This window comes from Arvicanthis niloticus, chromosome 11 (assembly GCF_011762505.2).
Source record: "Arvicanthis niloticus isolate mArvNil1 chromosome 11, mArvNil1.pat.X, whole genome shotgun sequence".
NCBI classification, from domain to species: domain Eukaryota; kingdom Metazoa; phylum Chordata; class Mammalia; order Rodentia; family Muridae; genus Arvicanthis; species Arvicanthis niloticus.
The window spans coordinates 40,851,831-40,876,171 of record NC_047668.1 but is presented as its reverse complement, the minus strand read 5'-3'; the positions used below and the strand labels follow the sequence as shown (position 1 = coordinate 40,876,171).

Here is a 24,341-nt window from a genome sequence, read left to right as displayed (position 1 = left end):
GAGGAGTTCTGGAGGTCGTAGCCTGGTTTAATTCCCAGGGGTAAACAGTAACAGCTGAAGCTCCTTTGCTTTCTAAACTTGCATCTTACTCCAAAGGTGTCTTCCTAGACTGTACATTTATGTCAATGACCCAACTCAAGGGAGTCTCCTACAATCCCGTCCTTTTAAAACCCTGTCCCAGTGTACAGGCACAGATCCACACCGCTAGTGTGTTTGAGTTTCCAGTCCCCATCCCTCCTAATGGCAACAGTGTCTCAGTCTACTGGGCTCCCACCGACACATCTGTGATAGCAGGCGAGAGAACTGAAGCACATCTCAAAAATCATTCAAAATCCAGGCATTGATGTCAGACACATTTTATTATAATCTTAATACAGTCTACATAAATTTGAACTGGTATTTATTTGAGTTCAGTTATAACATAGCATAAAAAAAAAATCAAAGCACTGGTTGTCTGAAATAAAGCAAGCAATCAACATTCAATAAACACGCTTGATTTATTTTGTATAAAAGGGTTAAGTTTACAACTAAACTTTTATAAAAAGTTTAGCATAAGTACGTCATTACATTTTAATGCAGAAATAGGTTATTTCTGCCACTATACAAGAAAACTCTAATTAAAGAGTCCACAAGGTTTCACTCCATATATATATATTTATATATAAATATATACACAGCATTCAGTAGGCTCGCGTCAAATAGGCCATTTCTGACCAAAGACTTCATTTAAGTAACCGAATACTGGGTCCTTCTGGTATTCACGCTCCACCTTTGAAAAAAGGCAAAGTCTGCTTAGATTGGGCAATTCCTTGTGTTTGTTTTTTTGTTTTTTTTGTTTGTTTTTTAACGTTTTCGCTCCCCATGGTGGGAATAGTATATATAAAGAAAACCTTCCAACTGTAGAAAGGGCATTGAAAGTCTCTCATAAATAACGGTATCACAGTCCAGGCCGGAGAACACCTGGGAAGATGAGCGTTCTTAGTTCTCCTTCCGTTTTCTTTTTTAAAAGGTCCATTCAACTTGTTCTCCTGGTGAAATGGTTGATAACAAAACAAAAGTCTTAGAAGATCCTGTAGACTTCTTGTTGTGCAAAAGAAAAAGAGAAAGTAAAAAGAAAAAAGTCTCCAAATGCCTGCAAAAGATTGGGAGAGAAAGGCAGTTTAGGAGGATGTAACCTAAGGGCAGAGGCGGGCAGCCTGGCGCCGCTGAGGAAGCCACAGTTTGAGCATTTAACCAAACCCTGGCGTCCAGATGCGGCACACATACCCGGCCCCAACAGCACAAATTAAACATGAAAATAGCAAAGACTCAAGGGGAAAACTTCCCAAACCCAGTCTCCTATTTGGATCTCTAACAGCGTGCTCACAGGCGCCAGTCTGCTTCTTGTAACAATTATTTGATTGAAAACAGCCCTTTAGTTAACAGATAGGGAAATCTGGATCCCAGAGCACAGGGGTAAGGCTCGGGGTAGCCTTCTTCAGCTAGCCAGAGAAATCTCAGAGGACTACAGCTTTGGGGAAAGAGAATCACTATGGAATTTGTGGCGATAAGATTAATTACAGCTGAGGTTAGTACCGTGCCACCACTGGGCTCAGAAAAGCCAATAACACTGTCCTGACACCTTCATAGTAAGTTACTGGCATTTATTTTCTTTCTTTTTTCGTAATCCCGAGCAACCACAGCTACAAGCCCCTTCATGCCTATCTGGTAAGACAAGCGGCACCCGTAACAGTGAAGTAAGCATGCATTTACCAAATCAAACATTTAACAGACACACAAGCACATTGCCGAAACGCGCACGCAGGAGGCACCCGCAAACACTCACCATTTATTTAGCCACAGAGTACTTTGCTATCATTCGACATAAGCTCAGAAGGGAATTCAGATGCCTGGAGAGAAAGAGGATAAAAGGCACGATATTAGACAATCTTAAAGGAAGGTAGCCCCCCTCCTCCTTTTACGAAAGTGCCAACAAGTCCCATTAAACAGGCTCATGCTACAATGCAGATCCAGACGCAACCCACACAGAACTTCTAAGTAGCGATTTCACATGACGCTCAACGTACAGTTTTCTTAAAAAATAAAGTTAATGAACCCGTCTCTACGATGGGTTTTAAGAGTGACAGCTCGGGCGACCCGGAGCATCTGGGCAGCAGGGTACTTGCAAGCGAGTCTTACCTGCAAGGATAAGATGCTGATGTCCGTGTTCAGGGTGGTCAGCGGCGTCCTGGACGCCTGGTTCTGTCCAGGTCTCTGGTGGTGCAGGCTGACGATAGTGGGATGCGAGTCCAGGGCGATCTGCAGGTCCAAGATGTAATCGATGACGTGCTGCAGGATTTCCATCTTGGTCACCTTCTTGTTCTGGGGGATGCTGGGCACCAGTTCCTTGAGCTTGGAGTAGCAGTCGTTCATGTTGTAGAGCAGACTCATCGGGTCGTCCACCGGGGTTTTGCTCCGGGAGATGCCCAAGCTGTGGTCCGACAGGCTGTTTTTCCTAACGGACCTCACCGGACTGAAGGCTTTCATGCTGCTCGTAGGAGGAGAGGCCGGGAAGAAGCCGCCGCAGGGGGCTGAGCTGGCTGCGCGGCACCAGGCTCGGTTCAGAATGAAGCGCGAGCCGGGCGGGGCGTCTTTTATGTGCACTCGCCCTGGCCGCTCAATCGGGCATCCCTGGATCGCTATTGGTGAAAGGGGTCCCGTCCATCATACCAGGTGACTTCTCCCATTGGTGAGTGAGAGCTCTCGGTTCTTCCGCGTTCTCAGCCAATGCCCGTGGGGTGGGAGGAGCGGGCGAGAGCCCAGCTGGGGTGGTAAATTGAGTACAGTGTTCGCTGGGCGCCCAGGGGGCCTGAGTGTGCAATTGTGCCCGCCTGATTCCAATTCCTAGAGCTGGCAGAGCTGGCAGGACCCCTGCCCCGGGGGTGTGCCCGGAGCTAGCTATCCCCGCCCCAGGACTTTCAGCAGCCCCAGCGTCTCCACACAACAGACGGGAAGTCACAGGTCGCTAGCGTTAGGGAAGACAGCGACCGTGGCAGCAGGGAAAAGAAGCGCGCCTTTGGGAAGTCACATTTGTAGAGTTCCTTCTTTTAAGATAAAGAAAATATATTTAGGGGGGAGGGGCGGGAAACCTACCCACATATACATTCATGCCAGGTTTAGCGTGGGGCTTTGCAACTTGGAGCAACGCGGGAGGCCTTTTCGGAAACTCAGTGATACGAATTGTGGGGAGCACTGCGGTCTCCCTCAGACCGCTGAGGAGCCCCGAGGGACCCGGTACCTAAGGGACCCCCCCCATTTTCCCAAGAATGAGGCAGGGTTAGTATAATGACTCCATTAATGGAAGGTCATTAGTGGTGGGGTTTGCAGACTGGAACTGCATTTACATACACTGCCCTTGGTCTGTGCCCTTCAGTATAGGTGGCAAAGTTGGTGCGATTAATTATGCACAAATCGTGATTTCTGGTGTCACATTCCAGCACTTACAGCTCTTGGGAAGCTCTTTGTCAGGTAGGTGGTCCTAGCTATTGACTGACAGCTTATCGCTGTTTTTAAAGAAAATTCTATTACGTACGAGGTTTGGAATCTTTCAGCACCCTTCCTAGATGCAGCTACATTTTAAAAAAGTTTGGAGCTCTTAACTCCAATACTTTAATTCTGAATTCTTGTTTTGCTGAAGACTACCATATATTAGTCGTGTATTGGAGGAAAAAAATATTTATCTTAAGCCCATAAAGGGTTTTTGGTCTTAACCCCCCACATCCTCTGAATGCAATAAAGAGGAAGAATGCAGAATCCGGGCAAAGCTCCGTGGTGGAGAAACAGTATTTTCCCTTCAATTAATGATTAATTCCTCAGCTGGTGGGCCAGGCAGTCTCTGACCTCCACGTGACAGCCATGTGCCCCAGGGTTTCTCTCTAAGGAGGCAGAGTCCGGTGGTGTAGCGGTGGTAAAATCCGGCCATCTCAGTTTGGAGGCTGCAGGAGGACTCTGCCCTGCAGGAAAACCTGCGCAAGGCTTGCAGTGCCTCTTGCAACTCAGTGACAGAGTTCGATTGACGACTCGCCTCTGTTATTAAGCCTGGAAGTGATTTACTATCTGAGTCCCCCCCACAGTTCCAGCCTCTTGATGTACTTCGTGTGCATGTGTTTCTGTCACATACGTGCCACAGCGGAACAGATTTTGTTTTGACACTTTTGGTTCATGATGTTATACTCTGAGTATTTTACAATAATAGCCAATGTAAACAAACATCTCTGGGATTCTCAAATTATTACTTATGATTCTTGGACATTGCATCTCTGCGGTACTGACGCATTCTTAGCTTTTTCCAAGGACACCGTATGTTAGCACCCGTGCCAGCCTCATTATCCCAACAGAAAGGCCCTGGGCTGGATGATAATGAACGCTGTGCAGCATCGCTCCACACACTGGCAGCGACGACGCATGAGCGCCTTCTCCCAAGACCATTCCTGTACCCTGATATAGTAAAATTGCTAAATATGGTGAAAGTTTTCTGGCGTTTCTTTCTCTGGCTGCCATGCCAGAGTCCAGTCTGCCGGGCTGCGCTGAATCCGATTCTGTTGGCACACTACCCAGTTTTTGCATTCATTTAAAGATCATTTTAAGGGGATTGTGAAACTGTATAAGTTAATGACTGAAAAGGACAGAGTTACCAGTAAGTCTGTCCCGGCAAGTCTGGGCTGACATTTTTTTAAATGATGTTTTGGGGCTGCGGATTTGGTGGGAGCCTTTTGGGGGGCAGCTTATAATGGCATATAAAAATCTGTCCACTGATGTGGATGTGGATTTTCATCTGAGAGCCCTTAAGTTCAAATGGCCCCAGCTGCAGGACGCGCCCAGCTGCAGTAAGGGCGGGATCCGTGGGTGGTGGGAAGGTGTGAAGGGCTTCCGGCGGGGGGTGGGGGGGCTGGGGGAGAGTGGAGATATTGGCCGCCCCAGCTAACCACCGGGACGCCCCCCCATTTAAAGTAACAGACCCGCTCGGAGTTGCCAGGCCCCCTGATCCCCCACCGTGTCCAGGCCACGCGCGGTAATCAGAAGCAGGTCCCGGCCCAGCCACCTTGGCTACTATCCCCGCGTGATGCCACGAGGGCGGGAGGAGCCGGCTCGGCGGGGGCGAGTCTCAAGGTCTTCTCTGCACATCTGGTGCAATTGGGAGCTCTCGCCTTTCTTCCCCTCGGTTTTGTTCTCACAGCTGTGTCCATTCCGCCCGTGACCCCCCGAGTGATCCCTGACAGGTGATGAATTGGCAGCAGCGGCGGCGGCAGCGGCGCGCGGGCCAGGCCGCGGCGGGGCCGGAGCCGGAGCCCCGGAGCAGACTCTCTGGCGCCAGGCGCGTGACGCCGCCCATTCACGCCGCCCTGCAGCCTTGTCCTCGCGGCGCCGCTCAGGCGGCTGCCATAGCAACCGCGCCGTCACTCAGCGCGCGCGCCCAGCTGATCAATGCCTGCAAGGCCCGGCGGTCCCAGGCTCGCCCTGACCGGGCCGTCAGCCTGCGCGCACCTGCAGCCTCTGCACGTCTTAAGTTTCGAGTGATTTGGGGGAAGAAGGAAGACCGAGAAGAAAAGAACAGGGGAAAAAAAAAGGGGGGGGGGGCGTAAGAGAAAAAAAAAAAAAAGGCCTGGAGAGGGAGAAGAAAAGAACTCTTCCTTCGTAGAAGGGGGGCGCGCGGGGGGGGGGGGGTATTGTGGCTTAGACCTTGCCAAAGCAAAAGGTTTTGCTTTATTTCATTTGTTTTTGCAACAGAGGCGTGGAGCTGGCGGGAGGGTAGAAGTGGATGCAAAGGAGGTCACTGTCTCATCGCAGGACAAGATTTATTTATTCCTCTGGATCTTCTTGTTTCTCGCCTGGATGGCTTTGACTCCAAAAGGAAAAAAAAAATCTTTGAAGGACCCTTATCCTCGACCCTCCCACCCCCACCCCGCGCCGCGTTCTGACATCCTCTCAGGAATCCTTAGTGGTTATGCAAAAAGCATCAGACTTTTCCAGAACAGCCCCACCCCCACCCTAGGAGATGGTAGGATGCACTGCTGCCCGCAGTCTTCTGGCCTCCCTGAGACTCATCATGCAGCTCCCGCATCTGCGGGCCCATTTCCGCTACAACAGCGGCTGGGGGAGGGGGCAGACCCATCCCCTTCATAGTGCTGAGTTTTCTCCTGACATCATCTAGAGTCCAGAAACTTGTAAGTCAGCCTGGAGACGCAGACACCTCTTCTGTCCGGGTTTATCTCCAGGGAAAGCTCCCTTTTAGGAACCAGATGCCAACATTTCCGGATAGTTTATGGCACCCGGATCCCTCAAGGGTGCTCATCCACCGCAGAGAGTGTTAGCGGCAGTTAGTCATCGCCTGTCCCGCAGAGTCGTCGTCTGCCGGCCCTAAAACCCAAGGGTGGGGGTGCAGGGGATTTGGGGGAGGGGGTTGCGGCGTACAACCCGCCAGAGCTTGTTATCTGGCTTATCCGAGTTTGTTGTGGTTTTCGAGGAAACAGCATCTGGGTTGTATAAGGATTCGAGTTTTTGCGTTTCGTGTTTATTTAATACCTTGGCAAGAGGGAGCCCTTATCCTGAAACCAGATAAACCGAATTTGGGTTTAAAAAGGCCTTAGATGAGGGATGCTAGGACTGAAGGAAAAAGAGCAAAGCCACGAAAAGCAAACAAGAGGATGTTTGTTTTTCTCTTTGGGGTAATTTTTTTTTTTTTTGAAGACTCTTACACTTCGTGTCACACACAGCTAATAAATGGCATTAGTGAAACGCCGCAGCTACTACAATGGCTTAGCCCTAAGTCGGCCCGCCCTTGCCTCGCCACAATTCCGGCCATAACTCCTTCTAGGATTCCTTCACAGTTCTGTTTACCTGCAGATCTCGAGACCTAGCTTTAAAAAAGAAAGAAAGAAGAAAGAAAAGAAAGAGAGAAAGAAAGAAAAAGCCGTGCCAAATCCAATTGCTCGCCACTGTCTGACCCCCCTTTAGAAGAATCACTTTCCAGCCTGGTTCAAAGGAAGCTAAGTTTGGGAAGTTCGGCGGAAGGGTCCGATTTAACTACGGAGCACCGCAAGTATCTGGTTACCAATACTGCGAAGTGCTCCGATTTGCGGCCACTTCTGGCATTCACAAAGGATTTTCCTGCGATTTTTATTCTGGTCACCAAATTTTAAAAAGAAAATTAACTGGACGGAACGATATGTCTTGGAAAACAATCTCAGGCTGCCTGCGAACTGGCGGGAGGTGGGGGGGGGGGAGCTGGCGTCGCTGAGTCTGAGCCACTGGGAGGCGCGCGCCACGGGTCGGGCCACCACCGGAGCCGGGGTCACCGCGGGGACCCCAGGCCGCAGCCCGCTGGGCGCCCCCCCCAGCCCGCCAAGCCGAGAGAGCTCAGTGTACAGGCCACCCGCGTCTGCCCACTGGCGTCCGTGGGAACCCGCAAGCAGCCTGCAACAAGGGCGGGCTTGTCCGGAATCAAACTGCTTCTTAATATTATAATGCCGCACCAAAAGCAAAACCTGGCCCGGCTTGGGAGTCCCTAACAAGAAACACATTGTGTGCGCTGCCCCCGCCTTGGTTGGCTCCAGCCTCGTTTGCGCGCTGGCCGCAACGACAGCCAAGTCCAGGACTGTAGTCTACCCGAGCCCGGAGCCCGCACCACGTGCGCCTGGGGCACCCCCGCCGCGCCCCTGGCGGGGTGGGGCCGCTAGAGATGATTGGGTGAGCCTGCAGCTCCAGGGTTCTTGCCTTTTGCTAGTTCTGCAAGCCATTGGGCTCATCTCTCTGGACATTGGTGGCTCCAATTCAGGTGGGGAAACTTATTTTTAAAAACAATTTGATGCTTCCGTCAATTTTTAGGCGACCCCACAACCCCCAGACTTTCTTCTCTCCAATAGTAATTCACAAACTTCTCTGCAGTTAAAAGGAAAACACTCGAGGGTCTTGCAAACCCTCCCCTTGCTGGTCATTGTTGCCCTCACCCCTGGCCCCAGGCACGCGTCTCCATTGCCTTGTTCTGTGGGAAAGGGCAGGACCTGGACCACATCCTCAGAGAGGTGACTATAGTTGACTGAGAAAGCCAGGACCTTTCTGGGATTGTGAGCTAGATCCGGGAATTTGGGTTGGTCTGGTCAGATTGATGGAGTCCCTATGTTATCCTATTATCTTGGCGCCGTGGCACTGGGCAAGTCCTGTTGAGATTCGGACATTGCCCTTCGGCAGGAGCCTGGAGGAAAGGCCTGTGAATTGGACCATGCATTCGCTTTTTATTTTCTATTTTAATTTTCTTTTGAGAACGTCTTAAATGAACACCTCATCTAAATTATTTCCATCCTTCCCTCCATGTTCCAACTCAGTGCTCCTCTCCCCAGCACATGGTCTCTTCTTTAGTTATTATCGTACATGTGTATAACACAGAGAAATACAGAGTACTGAGTCTCTGCAGCTCCGCTCCTATGCACAAGCATTCAGGGCCGACACTTAGGATTGGACGCTTTATCTGGGAGCTCTTCCCCAGAGCCCTCAATGTATTCTCTCTCAGCAGCTATCCGACTATTACCCTTTACATCCAAGGGTGGGACCACGTGGAATTTCCTCTGTTCACATGGCATGTGGTGGTGTCACCATGCTGGTCTCATTCAGGATACTGAATGATGAGATTTCACGCATGTATTTTCCATGTCTAGGGGACAGTGTTTAGCAACAGGCATCCTGGACCTCTGGGTGTTAATTTTAGTGGTTATAGATATAGGGTGAGAGAGAGTTTAGGCACTGCCCAGTCATGTATTCTCTGTATTTGGACCAGCTGTGGGTCTCAATAACAGTCAGTCTTCATCTGTTGCAAAAAGAAGTTTGTTAAAAATGAGTTAAAAGCTACACTTACCTGTGAGCATAATGATACCTATTTAGAAAGTATAGGTCTGGAGAGATGGCTCAGCTGCTTAGAGCACTGACTACTCTTCCAGAGGACCGGGGCTCAGTTCCCAGCATCCACAGGGCAGCTCTCAACTGTCTGTAACTCCAGGATTCAATACCCTCACACAGACATACATGTAGACAAAACACCAATGCACATAGAATAAAATATTTTTAAGTCTATTATAGATTTAGGAAAATGGCTGTACTAGATTCTCTTCCAGGGTCCATCACCTCTAGCCATGAGTACTTCATTAAGTTTTCAGTACTAGATGTGAATTCCCTCCCATTAAATTGATATTAAATCTAATTACGTAGCTGTTGGTAAAAGTGATAAAGGTGTTGGTAAAAATGATTAGAGTGCCATTATTTCACCGTTGGGAATATATTGCTAATCCAATCATGGGTGTGGTTCATAGGCTTTAAGGTGAGGGTAGGACTGCCCATTGCTCCTTCCCTTGGCAGCTTGCATAGCACCTTCCAATACCATAAAAGCCAGTCCTTGTGGAGGAGGCATCCAGGTCAGTTCCTGTGTCCAAACTGTGTGTTGTCTTCAGCAAGAGTCTTACCTGAGAGGAAGCAGAGGGCAGTGGCAAAAGCCCATATAGCTTTTGGAGACTTAACTTCTGGCCAACAACTCATGCCTGGCACCGGGGTTTTATTAAATAGTGCTTGGCTCTTGGGGTGTGGGCAGTATCATCCCATGTGGTATAATTCCATTAAACACACACACACACACACACACACACACACACACACACATCTATATGCATATACATATTATATATGTGTAAAGTTGTAAAAATCATTCTATGGTCTCCTATAGGGAGACTGGATGGCTGATAGCTCAGACTCATGAGCCTTGACTTTCCAGAGGGTGGGTATGGGAGCCCCTAGGTAGAAGCTGTTGGCAGCTGCCATAAGACCTCATCTGTGGGGGTGTCCCCTGAGAAGACATTGAGGAGCTGCCTCATTGCAGGAGGGTAAACCCCTGTTACGAGTGGCAAGCTTTTTTAGTTGATGTTACCATTGCACGCACATCCAGGGAAGTGGGACTCAGCTGAGGCTGCAGCCCATTCCTCCCTCTATACATCCTTACCTTTTTCCTTTCTTCCTCTTCCTTTTCTTTCCCCCTTTCTTTCTCCTTCCTTCCCTTGAGGTCTCAATAGGTTTCATGGCCTTCAGTGCTCACGCTGTAACCCCCCCCCCCCCCCCAGATAGCTTGGACTGTGGGAATACCCATCCCCCCCTGCTTAGTCCTTCATCTCTTTCCTCTGGTTGCATTTACATCTACATCTTAATACATACACTCTTGCAGTGTATACACAGGTGAGTCACCATGGACCCCATGGCTCTCTCTGTGAAGGGAGAGTGCCAGGTTTGTGTCTCCACTGAACCCTCCCGCTCATAGGCCTGCGTATGGCTGAGAGCCAGTGCCCAGGTTTCCTCTGCCAGGCAGTCCAGACTGGAGGGCAGACCTCAGTCTCAGGAGCCCAGCCTAGGCCTTCCTGACTTGAAAGAATGTGAACCAAGCCTTTGTACTGGGCGACCTAAAACTTTCTGGAAATGTTCCACATGTACTTAACTCTTTGAGAGAAACACAAGCTTTAACTAAGAAACCGTTTACCACGGATGCATTATGGTCCCTTAAAAAGGCCATATTTTGAAATAGAATATGTTTAAAAATCCTCCGATACTCTGTCCTGGTAATTGCCTTTGGGCAATGGTTCTTAACCTGTGGGTCATGACCCCTTTGGGGAGTTAAATGACCCTTTCACAGGGGTTGCATATCAGATATCCTGCATATCAGATATTTACTTTCTGACTCACAACAGTAGCAGAGTTATAGTTACAGAAGTAAGTAGCAACAAAAATAATTTTATGGCTGGGGGTCAGGACAACATGAGGAGCTGTATTAAAAGGTCACAGCATTAGGAAGGTTGACAACCACTGCTCTTGTGGAGAGGAAAGACCAGGCTCTCTGGGGTTTAGAGAAGGCATGGCCAGACTATAAGTGTCAGTAGTCTGCCGCTGTCCCCTCCGGCCCCCAGTGCTGCACTGTGGTAGGTGGATGTGGTCCTGGAAAAGCACCCAACTCTGACGATATCACATTCCTTTGTCACATTTGAGAAGGAAGAAGATGTAGCACCTCCCTGTGATTTTATTTTGACTGTTCCGTGCACCTCCCACAAAATGCCTAAGAGCATGTTACTCAGCTACATGAACACCCATTGAGAGCTAAAAGTTTAGACGGACAAGGGATAATTGTTTTTAGGGAAAGTATGCTTCTACATTCATCTGTTAAGTCTAATGACTTTCTCATTGATTGATCATAGGAAAGAAAATATTCTTGGAGGAATGGCTCAGCCCATAAGAGTGCTTCCAACTCTTTTACATCCCCTTCTGGCTTCTGCTGTGCTCTCTATCTCTCTCTCTCTCTCTCTCTCTCTCTCTCTCTCTCTCTCGCTCTCGCTCTCGCTCTCTCTCTCTCTCTCTCTCTCTCTCTCTCTCTCTCTCTCTCTCTCAAAAAGAAGTTCTCATCAGGGATCTTGCCTGGGCAAGAGAAGGTGTCTCTAGCTATGCTTTCAGAATTCTGGGGAAAGAAATTCTACTATGGAGTCCACTAAGACCAAAAGGCCAGAGACGAATTCTGGGGAGCTTAGTGCACAAGTCCCAAATTCACAAGTCTTTTATAGACTTGCTCACAGAGTGCTCCTATCCCTTTGCTTAAACTAGCTTACTGTATCAATTATAAGTTTGTGTTTAGACGCTCTCCAGTGGAGATCCTTCTTACACTTGGGACAGGGGACTTCAGATGCCTCCCAGGTAATGTCTGCCGATGTGTGTGGCTTACTCCAACATAGCTGAACATACAGCAGAATCTGTTGAAAGTGAATGAAATAGCTGGAGAGTGATGGCATAGCCTTTGGTGGATCTGTGAGTTCAAGGCCAGCCTGTTCTACAAATAAAGTTCCAGGGCTGTTACACAGAGAAACCCCGTCTTGAAACAACAAACAAACAAACAAACAAAAGACCAAGTGAACGAATTAATTTATCAGCGACAGAGTTAGCTAAGGCAATGCCAGCTACTATACTGAGCCAACCCAGAACTCTGAACATACTAGAAAGCCTCCCTAAGATGGATGGTACCAAATGACATGTAGCTACATTGGAGCAATGACTTTGGGGCCATAGCATTGCTTTATAATGTGTCTACCATATTCTCTATAGGGCTCCTAAGGTGTTGGCATCTGATTCCATCAGATCTGGAGACAGAACAGGGCTTGTTGACCCACATTGGGGAAGTGAGACAGACCAACTTCTACTTTGTTATTTAGAAGAAGGCTCTTAATCTTGGTCATGGTTAACCCTGAGCCAGCTTGTTCACTGTGCCTCCTGCACTGTCAAGTGAATGTCACCTGACATCTTCTCACTATGTTCAAAAAGAACTCTCCCTTCTACCTGTGTGACAAAGATGTCTCCTCACATGACTAGAAGCCATTGCTGTGGCTGAGAACCAGAGCTCAGTCTTATAGCCACACTTTACTACAATGGAGGCTGGGAGATCTTGGTTCCAGTACCCCAGGAAGGAAGGACAACTACCTTAGGGGCTCATGGTCAGTCTCTTTCATGGTGACCTTTGGCTTACTGATTCTTCTGCTGTTGTTGGGACATCATTGCCTGTTTCAGAGCTGTTTCTTGAGGTGGGAAGATGGAGAGAGACAGAGACAGAGAGGGAGAGAGGATGCAGTAAGAGTTTGAGTGACAGGCTATTGGATCTCGGTACTGTGACAAACCACAGTCTTGTTTTATAGCATCCAGTGTTAATGAAGAACTAAATAGTTGAGATGCTGACACAAGACAGGAGGAGACAGCCATGCTTAGAATCCACTTTTGAATGCAACACTTTTAAAGATAAGGATGTTCTTATGCCAGCCAGGGTGGGGATGAGTAAGGTCAGGGACAGAGTCATGGGAGGGGGTTTTGATGTCTCTGTCTTCCCTGAGGACCCTTGAATCATGCAGAGAGCCGAATGGTGCTGGAGAGGTAAACATGTGGTATGTGGGTGTGTTCCCAGAGAGGAGCTGTCACTTGGAAGCACAATAAAAGGATTGCCCTGTTGGCATCGACGGCCTATTGGGTGATCATATAATTAGTCCTGAGTGAAAGCAAGAGGAAACATGTCAGGAGCTGTTTTCATAGTCCTTTTATGAACGTTTACATGAGTTAATGAATACGCAAACAGATGTGTGGAAAACACATCGGGAGTAAAACAACAATGTGTGGCATACAGAGGGAAGTCAGCGGACTCGGGAGGAATCAGATTTCACCCAGGGTGGGAAGGAGACAGGTTTTCTTGAACACAGAAATTGCAGCTAGTGTGACTGACAGCACCAGGGAAATGGAGCTTAAAGATGTTCACCCACCCACTCATCTAGGCATTCACCCACATATTCATCTATCCATTCACCCATCCATCTACCCATCTGCCCCTCCTACTCATGATCTCTCCATCCATTCACTCATTCATTCATTCATTCATTCATTCACCCACTCACTCATCAATCCATTCATCTACCTATTCATTTATCCATTCTCCCACCCATTCATCCATCTATCCATCCATCCACCCACCCATCCATCCACCCACCCACCCATCCATCCATCCACCCACCCATCCATCCACCCACCCATCCATCCATCCACCCACCCATCCATCCATCCATCCACCCATCCATCTATCCATCCATTCATCCACTTTATCATCTACCAATCCACCTACCCATCTAGTTATTCTGTAAGTACCGAATGCCTACCATATTCCAGAAAAATCCCCTAGGTTATAAAATATCGGTGAACAGAGCTGACAAAAGTCCGTCACCATCAGGGTCTTCCATTCATCCCTGGGGGTGGGGTGCTGAGAGAAAGCAAGCACACTGGAGAATAAGTGAACAGTTTACTATAGGATTGACTCTGACTACAGGACGGGGACTGGGAATGAGAAGCGTTAGAAGCAATCTTGGATAAAGTGGCCCTGGGAGACTGCCTTGAGAAGGTGACAATTGAAAGGAGGTTTGAAGAAAGCAAGGTGGTATCTATGACGTGATCTGGGGAATAGCATTCTGAGAGGGAACAGCCAGCAAAGGAGGTCCAAGGTATGTGTGCACAGGCGTCTGTGCATGGGAAAGACTAGTGCGGTAGGAGTGTAGCGGGTCCGACGGGGCTTAAATATTATTTATTGTAAGCACTATTTATTTTAAACACAATTCTCAATGTCCAGAGGGACGGAAGTACAGTTTGTGATCCCCCTGCCTCAGATTTCTGTGTGCTACAGTCATAGGTGTGTATAACCATGCCCAGCTTCATTTTAACTATCTTAAATCATGTATTTCAATGACATTCCGTGTAGTCATGTCCCTGTGCCACCACAGCCACAGCCATCTCTCGAAACTTTCTGCCTTTTCCAAGTGAGACTCTGAACCTGGTGGACAAACATCCTATTTATTCAGTACTGGCTTTGGTGGCCACTGCCCTTCTTGGTCTCTGTGGCTCCATCCTAGAGTCCTACCATTTTTTTGCCTCTTGTGTCAGTCAGGTCTGGGGTTCCTCCTAAGCTGAGCATGTGAGTGTGAGCAAGATCCAGATCTTGAGTCACACCAATAGGCACGTAACTTCCTGGAGCCATGAGAGGGTAGATGGGCTCACACTGCAAAATTTCAGAGGTCTTGCCACAGTGAGATAACAAACACAGAGTTTAAGCTACCACTCTATGTGACATAGCTGCTTCCTCTGAGCCCCTTTTTAAACCACTGTGTCCAAGCAGTCAGGTCTGCTCCACTGGCTCCGTGGAGACCGGAAGCCTTGCTGCCCTCTGCGGCATGTGTGTGTAATCTCCCCAGCAATGAGAGTAAGGAATTTGGATGACCTCTCTGGACCCCTTATGCAGCTAGTAGGTGTGTAACATCAGTGCTCAAAGTGCCTGGAATTGCCCAGGTGCCTTAGTAGACTAGTTCTGGGTCTTTTCCCTACCTGCCCTTTAGGCCTATGGCTCAAGTCTCACTGGAGGGAGGAGCACACATCTATTTTCCTGGGCTCTTGGAGTCTACACCTGCCGAGGGCTGGCCTCAGTGATCTGGCTGCTTTCGGATGGTTAAGGCCATGCTTACTCTGCACCTGGAGGGCACACACCCACCCCTTCCCGAAGTTCCACTATTTGGAGGAGGAATGCTTGTTTTCTCTATTCACACACTTACTGGCTGCAGTAGAGAGAGGGTCAGATCATCGATTGAAGCAGCCTGAGCCTTGGGGGCTCCATCTTAACGGTGACAAATGGAGGCTCAGAGAGGTGAAGCACCACATGTCTGAGGTCACAGAGTTGCTAAGAAATTGGGGAGCAAAACCTCCACAACCAGTTCTGTCTTCTTCCCTTTATTCTCATTCTTTCTCTTCAGTCAAATATGGGTAACTGGTGGGGGTCGTTCTGGGAAGGAACAGAGCAATGTCACCCACAGGTGACATTCCTTGTGTCTGCTCTACTCAGAGTGACAAGCAGTCAGAAGGACTTTCAAGCTTCAAGAAGCTGTGGACTGTGACGTTCAATCCCACCCAGACCTGCCTAACCTGTAAGAATCTGGGTCATCTTTGCAGCAATGGGAGGAATTCACACTTTCAAATGAAACTCTTGGCCACCTCTGGTTCATAAGGAAGTGAACTGTGTGACCTTGGAGCAGAAGCTGTATAGACTGTGTGGTTCAATCCCACCCAGACCTGCCTAACCTGTAAGAATCTGGGTCATCTCTGCAGCAATGGGAGGAATTCACACTTTCAAATGAAACTCTTGGTCACCTCTGGTTCATAAAGAAGTGAACTGTGTGACCTTGGAGCAGAAGCTGTATAGACTGTGTGGTTCAATCCCACCCAGACCTGCCTAACCTGTAAGAATCTGGGTCATCTCTGCAGCAATGGGAGGAATTCACACTTTCAAATGAAACTCTTGGTCACCTCTGGTTCATAAAGAAGTGAACTGTGTGACCTTGGAGCAGAAGCTGTATAGACTGTGTGGTTCAATCCCAACCAGACCTGCCTAACCTGTAAGAATCTGGGTCATCTCTGCAGCAATGGGAGGAATTCACACTTTCAAATGAAACTCTTGGCCACCTCTGGTTCATAAAGAAGTGAACTGTGTGACCTTGGAGCTACAGCTGGCCCCGTACATCCATCCCCTCCTGGAGAGCCTGGGTCCACTGGCTGGTGTTGGCTGCAGCTTAGTGTTCCTTGGAGTTTTATGCTTCTTGATGGCCATGGTCAGTGGTTCTGGAAAAGGCCACTCGAGAACAGCATGGGGCGTCTGTGGGAAGTTCGAAGGAACTAAAGCACTAACCTCATAGCACTAAAAATATCACTGTTCATCAACAGGGCTCATCAATTCATTTTTGTTGTTGTTTTTGTTAGTTTGTTTTCTGGGACAGGGTTTCTCTGTATACCTCTGGCTGTCCTAGAACTTGCTTTGTAGATTAGGCTGGCCTCAAACACAGAGATCTACCTGCCTCTGGAGCTCTGAGATTAAAAGTGTATGCTACCATGCCCAGCACTTTTTAATTTGTTTCATTTTTGAAGCTAATTTAATATCACACAGAATGATGCAGTTATAAAATTTTCATTTATTTACTTGAGATTAAGTATTGTTATGTTACCCAGGCTGGGTTTATGTCATTCTCTTGACTCAGCCTCTAGATTATAATCTTGCCCTCATCTGCTCAGCCTATACATTTTAAAACAAATTTTTACATATTTTACTGTTGGTGGTGGTGATGGTGGTGGTTGTTTGTTCTTGGTAATGGTGATGGTGGTGGTGGTATTGTGTGTGTGTGTGTACTTGTAGTATGCATGTGTGTTCATGTGTGTATGTGTGTGCATGTGTGAGTGCATGTGTATGTGTATGCATGTGTGTGTGTGTGCATGTATGTGTGTGTATGTTTGCACACTACTGTGTACCTGTGGAGATCAGAGGAAAACTTACAGGAAGCCTTGCATTATCATGCTCTGGGTTCAGAACTGTGCCGCCAACCCTGACCAGCAGGAATTAAGACAGGGAACAACCGGTTCCTTCTCACAGCAGTTTACTCAGGATGCTTAGCAGTTGGTAGTCAAGATGGCGAGCCCGCGATCCCTTCCCGGGCGCAGCTTATAAACCCTGCCAGGAGCCCATGAACTCATGCCACGTGCACCATGCAGCTGAGGTCACTAAACAGCAAAACAAGCTATGTGGGATAAACAATATATTTATCAGAGTGTGCTTCGGCTGTTATAGGCTTTTGAAAACCAAGTCTCTCATCAGGGTATATGGTTCCAGATGGCTACAAAGTTGATCTAGCCGCTTTCTGCTAAAGTCGGCTCCCAACACAGAACTGAGGCCATCAACCTTAACAGCAAGCCCGGTTACTTGCTGAGACAGCTCATTGCCCTCCTCACCCCCAGTTTACTTTTTTTTTTTTTTAATTTGAAACTAAGTAGACCGAGGTCTACTGGCACTTTCCTATGACCCCAATGCTCAGGAGTGGAGGTAGAATGACTAAGTTCAAGGCCAGCCTGGCCATGTGAGACCTCTCACAACCAAACACCAACAAGTCCCAAATCAAAGCCATCTTTCCATTCTGATGCTAATGAGCTCACTTTTTGTTATTATAGGGTTGTTATTATAGGGTACATTTCTCCCACGAGTCTCTCCAACCTGCTCACTGGGCCCATCTCTCAGCGGCATGCTCTAGGGAGCTCAGTCTGTGCCACCTCCAGTCTGTGAGAGAGACCTGCTATGCCTCGGCCCTAGTGCACCCTTTCTTGAACTGATTCCAAGCTCTGCCTTCGTTGGCACGGAAGGTAGAGAGGACACTGCCAGCCCCAGCCTGCCCCAACCTGCTGATGACCTCCACAGGGCCCTGGAAGCCCAGTGACTCAGCAGGACTGAACAACCTGCTTTCCGTGGGAGCCGAGATAATTTGCCACATATCCAGTACAGGATAAAAGTTGACACTATTTGGAAGAACAGTTCTAAGTTAATAATGAGGGGTAAAAAGAAAGCCAGATGTCTTTCTACTCTAGAGACAGGTTCTAGGACAGACAGATACTGGGAGGTCCAGTCTGGGCCTTGTTGCTTCGTCCAGTCTGGGGGTTGCTACGGGGCTTTTCTGTCTTTTTTGTTAGAAGGGATAGGGTTTATTCCAAACTCTAAGGTGATGTGATATGTTGACCTTCTCTCTTTTTTTTTATAAGCCATGTGGACAGATGGCCACTTCACAGGGTTGTACAAACACTGTCCCTTGGCTAGCTCTGAAGTCAAAGTTGGGGGTTCTCATTGCTGTGACTCCCAAGGTGACTGGGGCACGGGGCTTCTTGATGCCCTCCTCTTGGAGGCTAGCTAGTTGGAACCTCTTTCAGGATTTTTCTGCTAAGCCTGCCTCAAAGGACAGCCTGAGCTGGCCTTCTGTCCCCTGGGGATGCTATGTGGAGCTCATGTGACCACCCAAAATCGTTAGCTGGATTCCTTCTTTTAAAGCTGGGTGTTTTCTTCAGTAGAACTGGCTGCTTAGGTTTACCCAATGGGGAGGAGAGATTGGAAGGGTTTTCTTGTTATTTTGATTTTTTATTTGTTTGTAATGCTAGAGATACCCCAGAGTGTCCTAGGAGCTAGGCAAGCATTTTCTCCCCCTAAGTTACACCGTTAGCCTTTGTATTTCATTTCTAACTGCTTTGGAGTCAGTTTAATGCGTTAAGGGCAGGGAGTCAAGGGTGAGAAATCTAGATTTGGAGATGAGCCTGTTTAAGGATTCTAACTTTAGATTCAGGGTTTGATACAGAAGCAGGTGGCTTTATTGTGTCTCGCCCCAGCTTTAGACTTCCCAGAGTGTCTGGCGTGGAGTATGTGGGGACTGAGTGGCGGGCATTGACAGTGTACTTGGGAAGCTCTCTCTCCACCGCATTACCCATAGGCCAGTTCCTCTGACCACTCCTCTGGTCTTCTGTGATGGGTCTGACTTACTCTCTTCCCCCTTCTTCAGAGTCGGCGGCCTGTGCGTGTTTGCTACTGTTTAGAGCATTGTTAGAGCTCCTTCTACTGGGAGACACATGGTCCAGGTCAGTGGGCTTTGGTCATATATGTGACAGGTGGAGCAGGATCTGGGGCCAGTTTTCTGTACTCTTCTGGATACGAGTGGGCAGCAGTTCTTTGTGGCCTAGCACATCAGCATTACCAAGGGCTTCTCAGAAATGCCCATTCTCAGGCCCATTCTGGGTGCTGAGTCACTGCCACTGGGTTGGCCTAATGTGACCCAGTGGCACTACATAGTAGCTGCTGGGCCCTGTAGGGACAGGAATGGGAAAAAAGCCATGTCTTTCTATTCCTTTGACAGCTTCTTGTTCCATATTCACTCTGTGTTCTGGGTACTTCAAAGCCACCAAGGGTGACCTTGTGAGTGCAAACTCAGAGGAGAAAAAGGTTGTCACTACAGCTTAAAACCATGAAAACAAACCTATCAAGGACGAGGTTTGGGCCAGCCTGCAGGAGGGGAGGCCTCCAGCCTGAGGTCTGGAGTTGGTATCTGGTGAGATTAGGAGATAACAAGACATCCTGATGGCACTAGGAGGGGCATGTGCAAGTCCAGAGCCCAAGTGGCAGAGGTAACTCATAATTTGGAGGTAGCATTTATTTTTATCAGACTAGACTGTTTAATTTGTTATGTTCATAAACATAAAATATTGGCAGAAAAAACGCTCTAAGGTCATTTCGGGTTCCTTCTAAAGTCAGTTGAGAAACCATGGAGTGATTTAAGGCTAGGTCGAGGTCACACACTGCTGGAGATAGTGGCATTCTGCCTAGGGGTGGCTCCAGGCTTGGAGAATGTGGCTGCTGATTGGTCGTCTCTGCCCTTCTCCTGTACCTCAGACAATCTAGTCCCCAGGAGAGATGCCTACCTCTTGGGAGCTATGTTTCAAGAGTGACTTCCCCCTTCCCTCCTCCTCCTCCTCTTGCGCCTTCTCTGTCTCCTACTTTCCTCCTGCTGCTCCTCCTGAGAGCCGGGGACGTGGAGCAGGGAAGGATTTGGGCTTGGAGAAAACCTCACTACTCCAGCTTGTATAGAGTTTCTAAACCTTGCATGCAAATTCCTTTTTGGTCTCTCATTTTTGTCCACATGTTTCCAGGTAATGGTATGAGAGTCACCAAAACTTAGTTGTTCTCCAAAGCAGGACATCAGGGTCTTACTGTTGTCTTGGTCTGCGGTGGCTGGAATGAAAATGGCTCCCAGAGTCTCCTGTAGTTGAATGCTTGGTCCCTAGTTAGTGGAACTGTGTGGGAAGGATTAGGAGGTGTGACCTTGTTGGAAGAGGCATGTCACTAGGGGCAGCAGGCATTGAGGTTTCAAAACCCCAAGCTGTTCCCAGGTTCCCAGTTTCCTTTTTCCCTGCCTTGTGTTTGTGGGTCCAGATGTGAGCTCTCACCTACTGCTCCAGCAGCATGCTTAGCTGCCTGCTGCCATGATGGTCATGGACTCACCCTCTGGAATTGTAAGTCCCAATAAAACTAATTCTTTATAAATTGCTTTGTTCTCTCTCTTCTCTTCTCTTCTCTTCTCTTCTCTTCTCTTCTCTTCTCTTCTCTTCTCTTCTCCTCTCCTCTCCTCTCCTCTCCTCTCCTCTCCTCTCCTCTCCTCTCTTCTTCTTCTTCTTCTTCTTCTTCTTCTTCTTCTTCTTCTTCTTCTTCTTCTTCTTCTTCTTCTTCTTCTTTCTCTCTCTCTCTCTCTCTCTCTCTCTCTCTCTCTCTCTCTCTCTCTCTCATAGCAATAGAAAAGCAACTAGGACAAAGTCCAAATCTCTTGATGGCTTCTACAGCAGACAAGAAGATGGTAGGACCTGACAAAGCATCCAGCCTGCCTTCCTCTGAGGCTGAGACCCCAAGAGCCCCCTTTCTGGTCTTACAGTATACTCTGATGCCTCCCAGAACACTTGATAGAGATAATATTCTGAGCAGAAATGGAATCAGTGTGTAGGTAAGACAAAAAAGACCTGCATATACCTGTCCCATGTTGGTGAGATTAATGGACAGTTTTCCACTTCAGGAACTCCAGGCCTGAGGAGGCCCAGAGTTTAGTGTCTGAATAAGAAGCACAAAACCATCAAAGAGCACAGAGAAATGAAAACAGAGATGGAAGCTTGTATCTCGCAGCTTCAGCAGACCAAGCCTTCAGCTCTGCATTCCGCCTCTCCACTCCCTGTCTCCTGAGGCAAGGCAAGTGCAGGAGGGCAGGGTGTGGGCTCTGGAGCTGGGAGCTGCTCAATAGAGCTTTACTGTTGTGTTGCCCAATGGCGCAACACTGAGAAGTGCTTCCTCTTCAAGAGAAAGGGCACACATTGCCCTTTACATTGTCTTTTCTTTATCTCTTTGCTGTGTATGTGTGTGTGTGTGTGTGTGTGTGTGTGTGTGTGTGATGGATAGTAGTTAAAGGACAATCTTGTGTACTGATTCTCACTTCCATCTTGTTTGAGACAGTCTTGTTTAGGGTTGCTTAAGCCAGGCTAGCTGGTCCTTCCAACTTCTGGTGGGGGGGGGGGGTGAGGTGAGGTGGTGGGGTGGGGTGGTGGGGTGGTGGGGAGGTAGGGAGGTGAGGTGGTGGGGTGGTGGGGTGGTTGGGTGGTTGGGTGGGGGTTTGATGGGGAGGGTTCTCCAGTCTCTGCCTCACCTCTCCCATTAGGAACGTGTTTCAATTATGGACATGTCTAGGATGGAAGCTCAGGTCTTCAAGCTTGTCTAGCTGGTGCTTTATCCACTGAGGTGGTACCCAGTCCCACCCTTCTGCATGAGTTTTAATGTCATTTCTTGAGATGCCCACTCCCAGTGAAGTTGTATGATGATCCTAAGTTTCTGGTCTCCCATTAACAGAGATCTACCTTTTCCAAGGCAGGTCAGGAAGTGGAGCCTTGGCTGTATGCGGACGGTATTAACTACAAAATACAGCAATGCAAAAATCTCCCAGAGTGGCTCCCCTACAGAGGTTGCTGGCCCTCTGTGCTTTGGAGGGAGATGTGACCCCTCCGGCCCTTGTCTCCACAGGCTTTAGTCACTTTTTTCCACCAAGTTGGTGATTCCTTTGAAGGAATTAAGGACTCATATCATTGTCAATTTCTTGTGGGAGTTTAGGGCAGAGCTTAGCCTCCACATGTTTTCTTGGCTTTGGCTGCTCGGTGCTCCTCTAAACCTGGGTCTGAGAGGTAGCAGACAGCCATAAGGCAGCTCTGACCTGATTGCTGTTCCTAACAGGCCAAAAGAAGACGTCTGGGCCTGACGCTCCTGAGTGCATTGGACTGGTGGAAGAGCTTTTGACTCCAGCTCCTTTTTGGAAATGTATATACGCAGATCATTATTTATGGAGAAAATCAAGTCCCCGTGTTTTCTGGACAAGCTGGTAAGATCAATCAGGACCTGCTGCAGAGAGCTAAGTGGTGTATTGAGTGGGCACCGCGTCCTAGCGTCTGCTGGGTCCGAGAGGAGAACAGCAATGCAGTCGGCTTTGGTTGGCTTTTGGCTGAAGGTAGAGAAAGCAGGCACTGGGACAGGTGGACATTGGGTGATACTTGATGTATAGGCCTCTGAGCCTAGAGGACAGGCCACAGGGCTAATGTCACCACTTTTAAGAAGAGTCTTGGTGTGCTGCAGAGATGGTTTAGCCTTCAACAGTTGATACTCCTCTTACAGAAGAATGGAGTTTGGTTCAGTAACTCATAGCTGTCTGTAATGGCATCTCCAGGGGATCCAATGCCTTTTCTGGCCTCTACTTGTCTTCCATATGTGCACATACCCCACCACACACACTCACTGTCTCTCACACACACAAACACACAGTCTCTCTCACATATACACAAACACACACTCACTCACTCTCACACAAACACACATAGTCTCTCTCTTTACTCACTCACTCACTCACTCACTCACTCACACAGTCTCTCTCATAGCCTCCTCTCTCTCACACAGTTTCTCTCCTTAGAGTCTCTCTCTTACACATACACACAAACACACAGTCTCTCTCTCACACACACAGTTTCTTTCTTACACAGTCTTTCTCTCTCACACACATAAACGCACTCTCTCTCACACACACACAAACACACATTGTCTAATACACACATTCACACAAAACAGTCTCTCACACATGCACATGCAAGTCTCTTATTCTGTCACACACACACATATACACTCATTCTCTCATACATGTACAAAAACACAGTCCCCCTCTCTCATACACACAGTCTCTCTCTCTCTCTCTCTCTCTCTCTCTCTCTCTCTCTCTCTCTCTCTCTCTCACACACACACACACACAGTCTCTCACAGTTTCTTTCTCACACACACACACATACACACTTCCACATACTTAAAAATTACATCAATCATGCTGGGCAGTTGTGGTACACACCTTTAATCCCAGCACTTGGGAGGCAGAGGCAGGCAGATTTCTGAGTCCGAGGCCAGCCTGGTCTACAGAGTGAGTTCCAGGACAGCCAGGGCTACACAGAGAAACCTTGTCTTAAAAGAACAAAAACAAACAAACAAACAAACAAAAAACAAAAAATTACATCAATCTTTTAAAAAGACCAAGAGGCATGGTGATAAACAACTGTGCATGTACCATGGGATGTATTTATACACTCAGTCACTTCATTCATTGATTGGATTTGAATATTGGTGCTGTGGCAACTCCTCAGTCTGCAGCATAGGAAACAGTTTTTATCAGTGAGTCGGATGACACAAACATGTGGCAACTGCTCAGTCTGCAGCATAGGAAACAGTTTTTATCAGTGAGTCAGATGACACAAACATACATTGTTATACAAGGGAGTGAATTTCAAGAGACAGGAAGGCCAGAGCAGGGGTATAGCTGAGCCCGGGAAGCATGGGCCAGGAACTAAAGCTTCTGAGTCTTAGTTGCTGGTGTCAGGGGACAGTTATGATCACTATGCTTGAGGCTGCTGGGGACTATGAAGATGCTCCTGCTATACGGTCCTTCCTCATAATGGCCTTTGGAGGGTGGCACTGTTGCTGCCTGAGTAGCAAGTGGGAGGTTCAAGTGTACAGAAAAGTCAAGGATATGCAGATGAGGCTATGACAAATCCTACCCTCTTGGACTAATTGCTTGGATAGGCATTAAGATATGGCTTCAGACTAGGCTAGATCCTAAGAGACTGGAGTATGGAGCTGTGCCCCCTGTATTTCCCATGGGTGTTCAGTGACTGATTTGGGGGCAGGTGAATGATGACATTAGATTCATCGTGGCTCCATATTTGGGGAGCTCCCTACAAGCCTATGGATAGAACAGCTCAGAGGCAGGGACAGAAGGGATGGCTGGGACTCCAGCATCATAGAATATAGGAGACAA

At 48.1% G+C, this 24,341-nt stretch overlaps 1 protein-coding gene across 1 annotated transcript; it reads right to left on the bottom strand.

Annotated features, from left to right (window-relative positions):
• Positions 1-340: 340 nt before the first annotated feature.
• On the bottom strand, positions 341-2,624 carry Id2 (inhibitor of DNA binding 2). The gene is made up of 3 exons (XM_034514596.2): positions 2,179-2,624; positions 1,826-1,889; positions 341-1,132 (listed from the first exon to the last, which is right to left on the bottom strand). The coding sequence occupies exons 1-2, from the start codon at positions 2,524-2,526 to the stop codon at positions 1,833-1,835; spliced, it is 405 nt and encodes a 134-aa protein (XP_034370487.1). The 5' UTR covers positions 2,527-2,624; the 3' UTR covers positions 341-1,132; positions 1,826-1,832.
• Positions 2,625-24,341: the final 21,717 nt, after the last annotated feature.

Coding starts and splice junctions, on each gene's coding strand:
- Id2 (XM_034514596.2), bottom strand. CDS start 2,526: ATGAAAGCCTTCAGTCCGGTGAGGTCCGTTAGGAAAAACAGCCTGTCG. Junction 1,890..2,178: donor TCAGCATCTTATCCTTGCAG/GTAAGACTCGCT, acceptor CTTTCTCTCCAG/GCATCTGAATTCCCTTCTGA.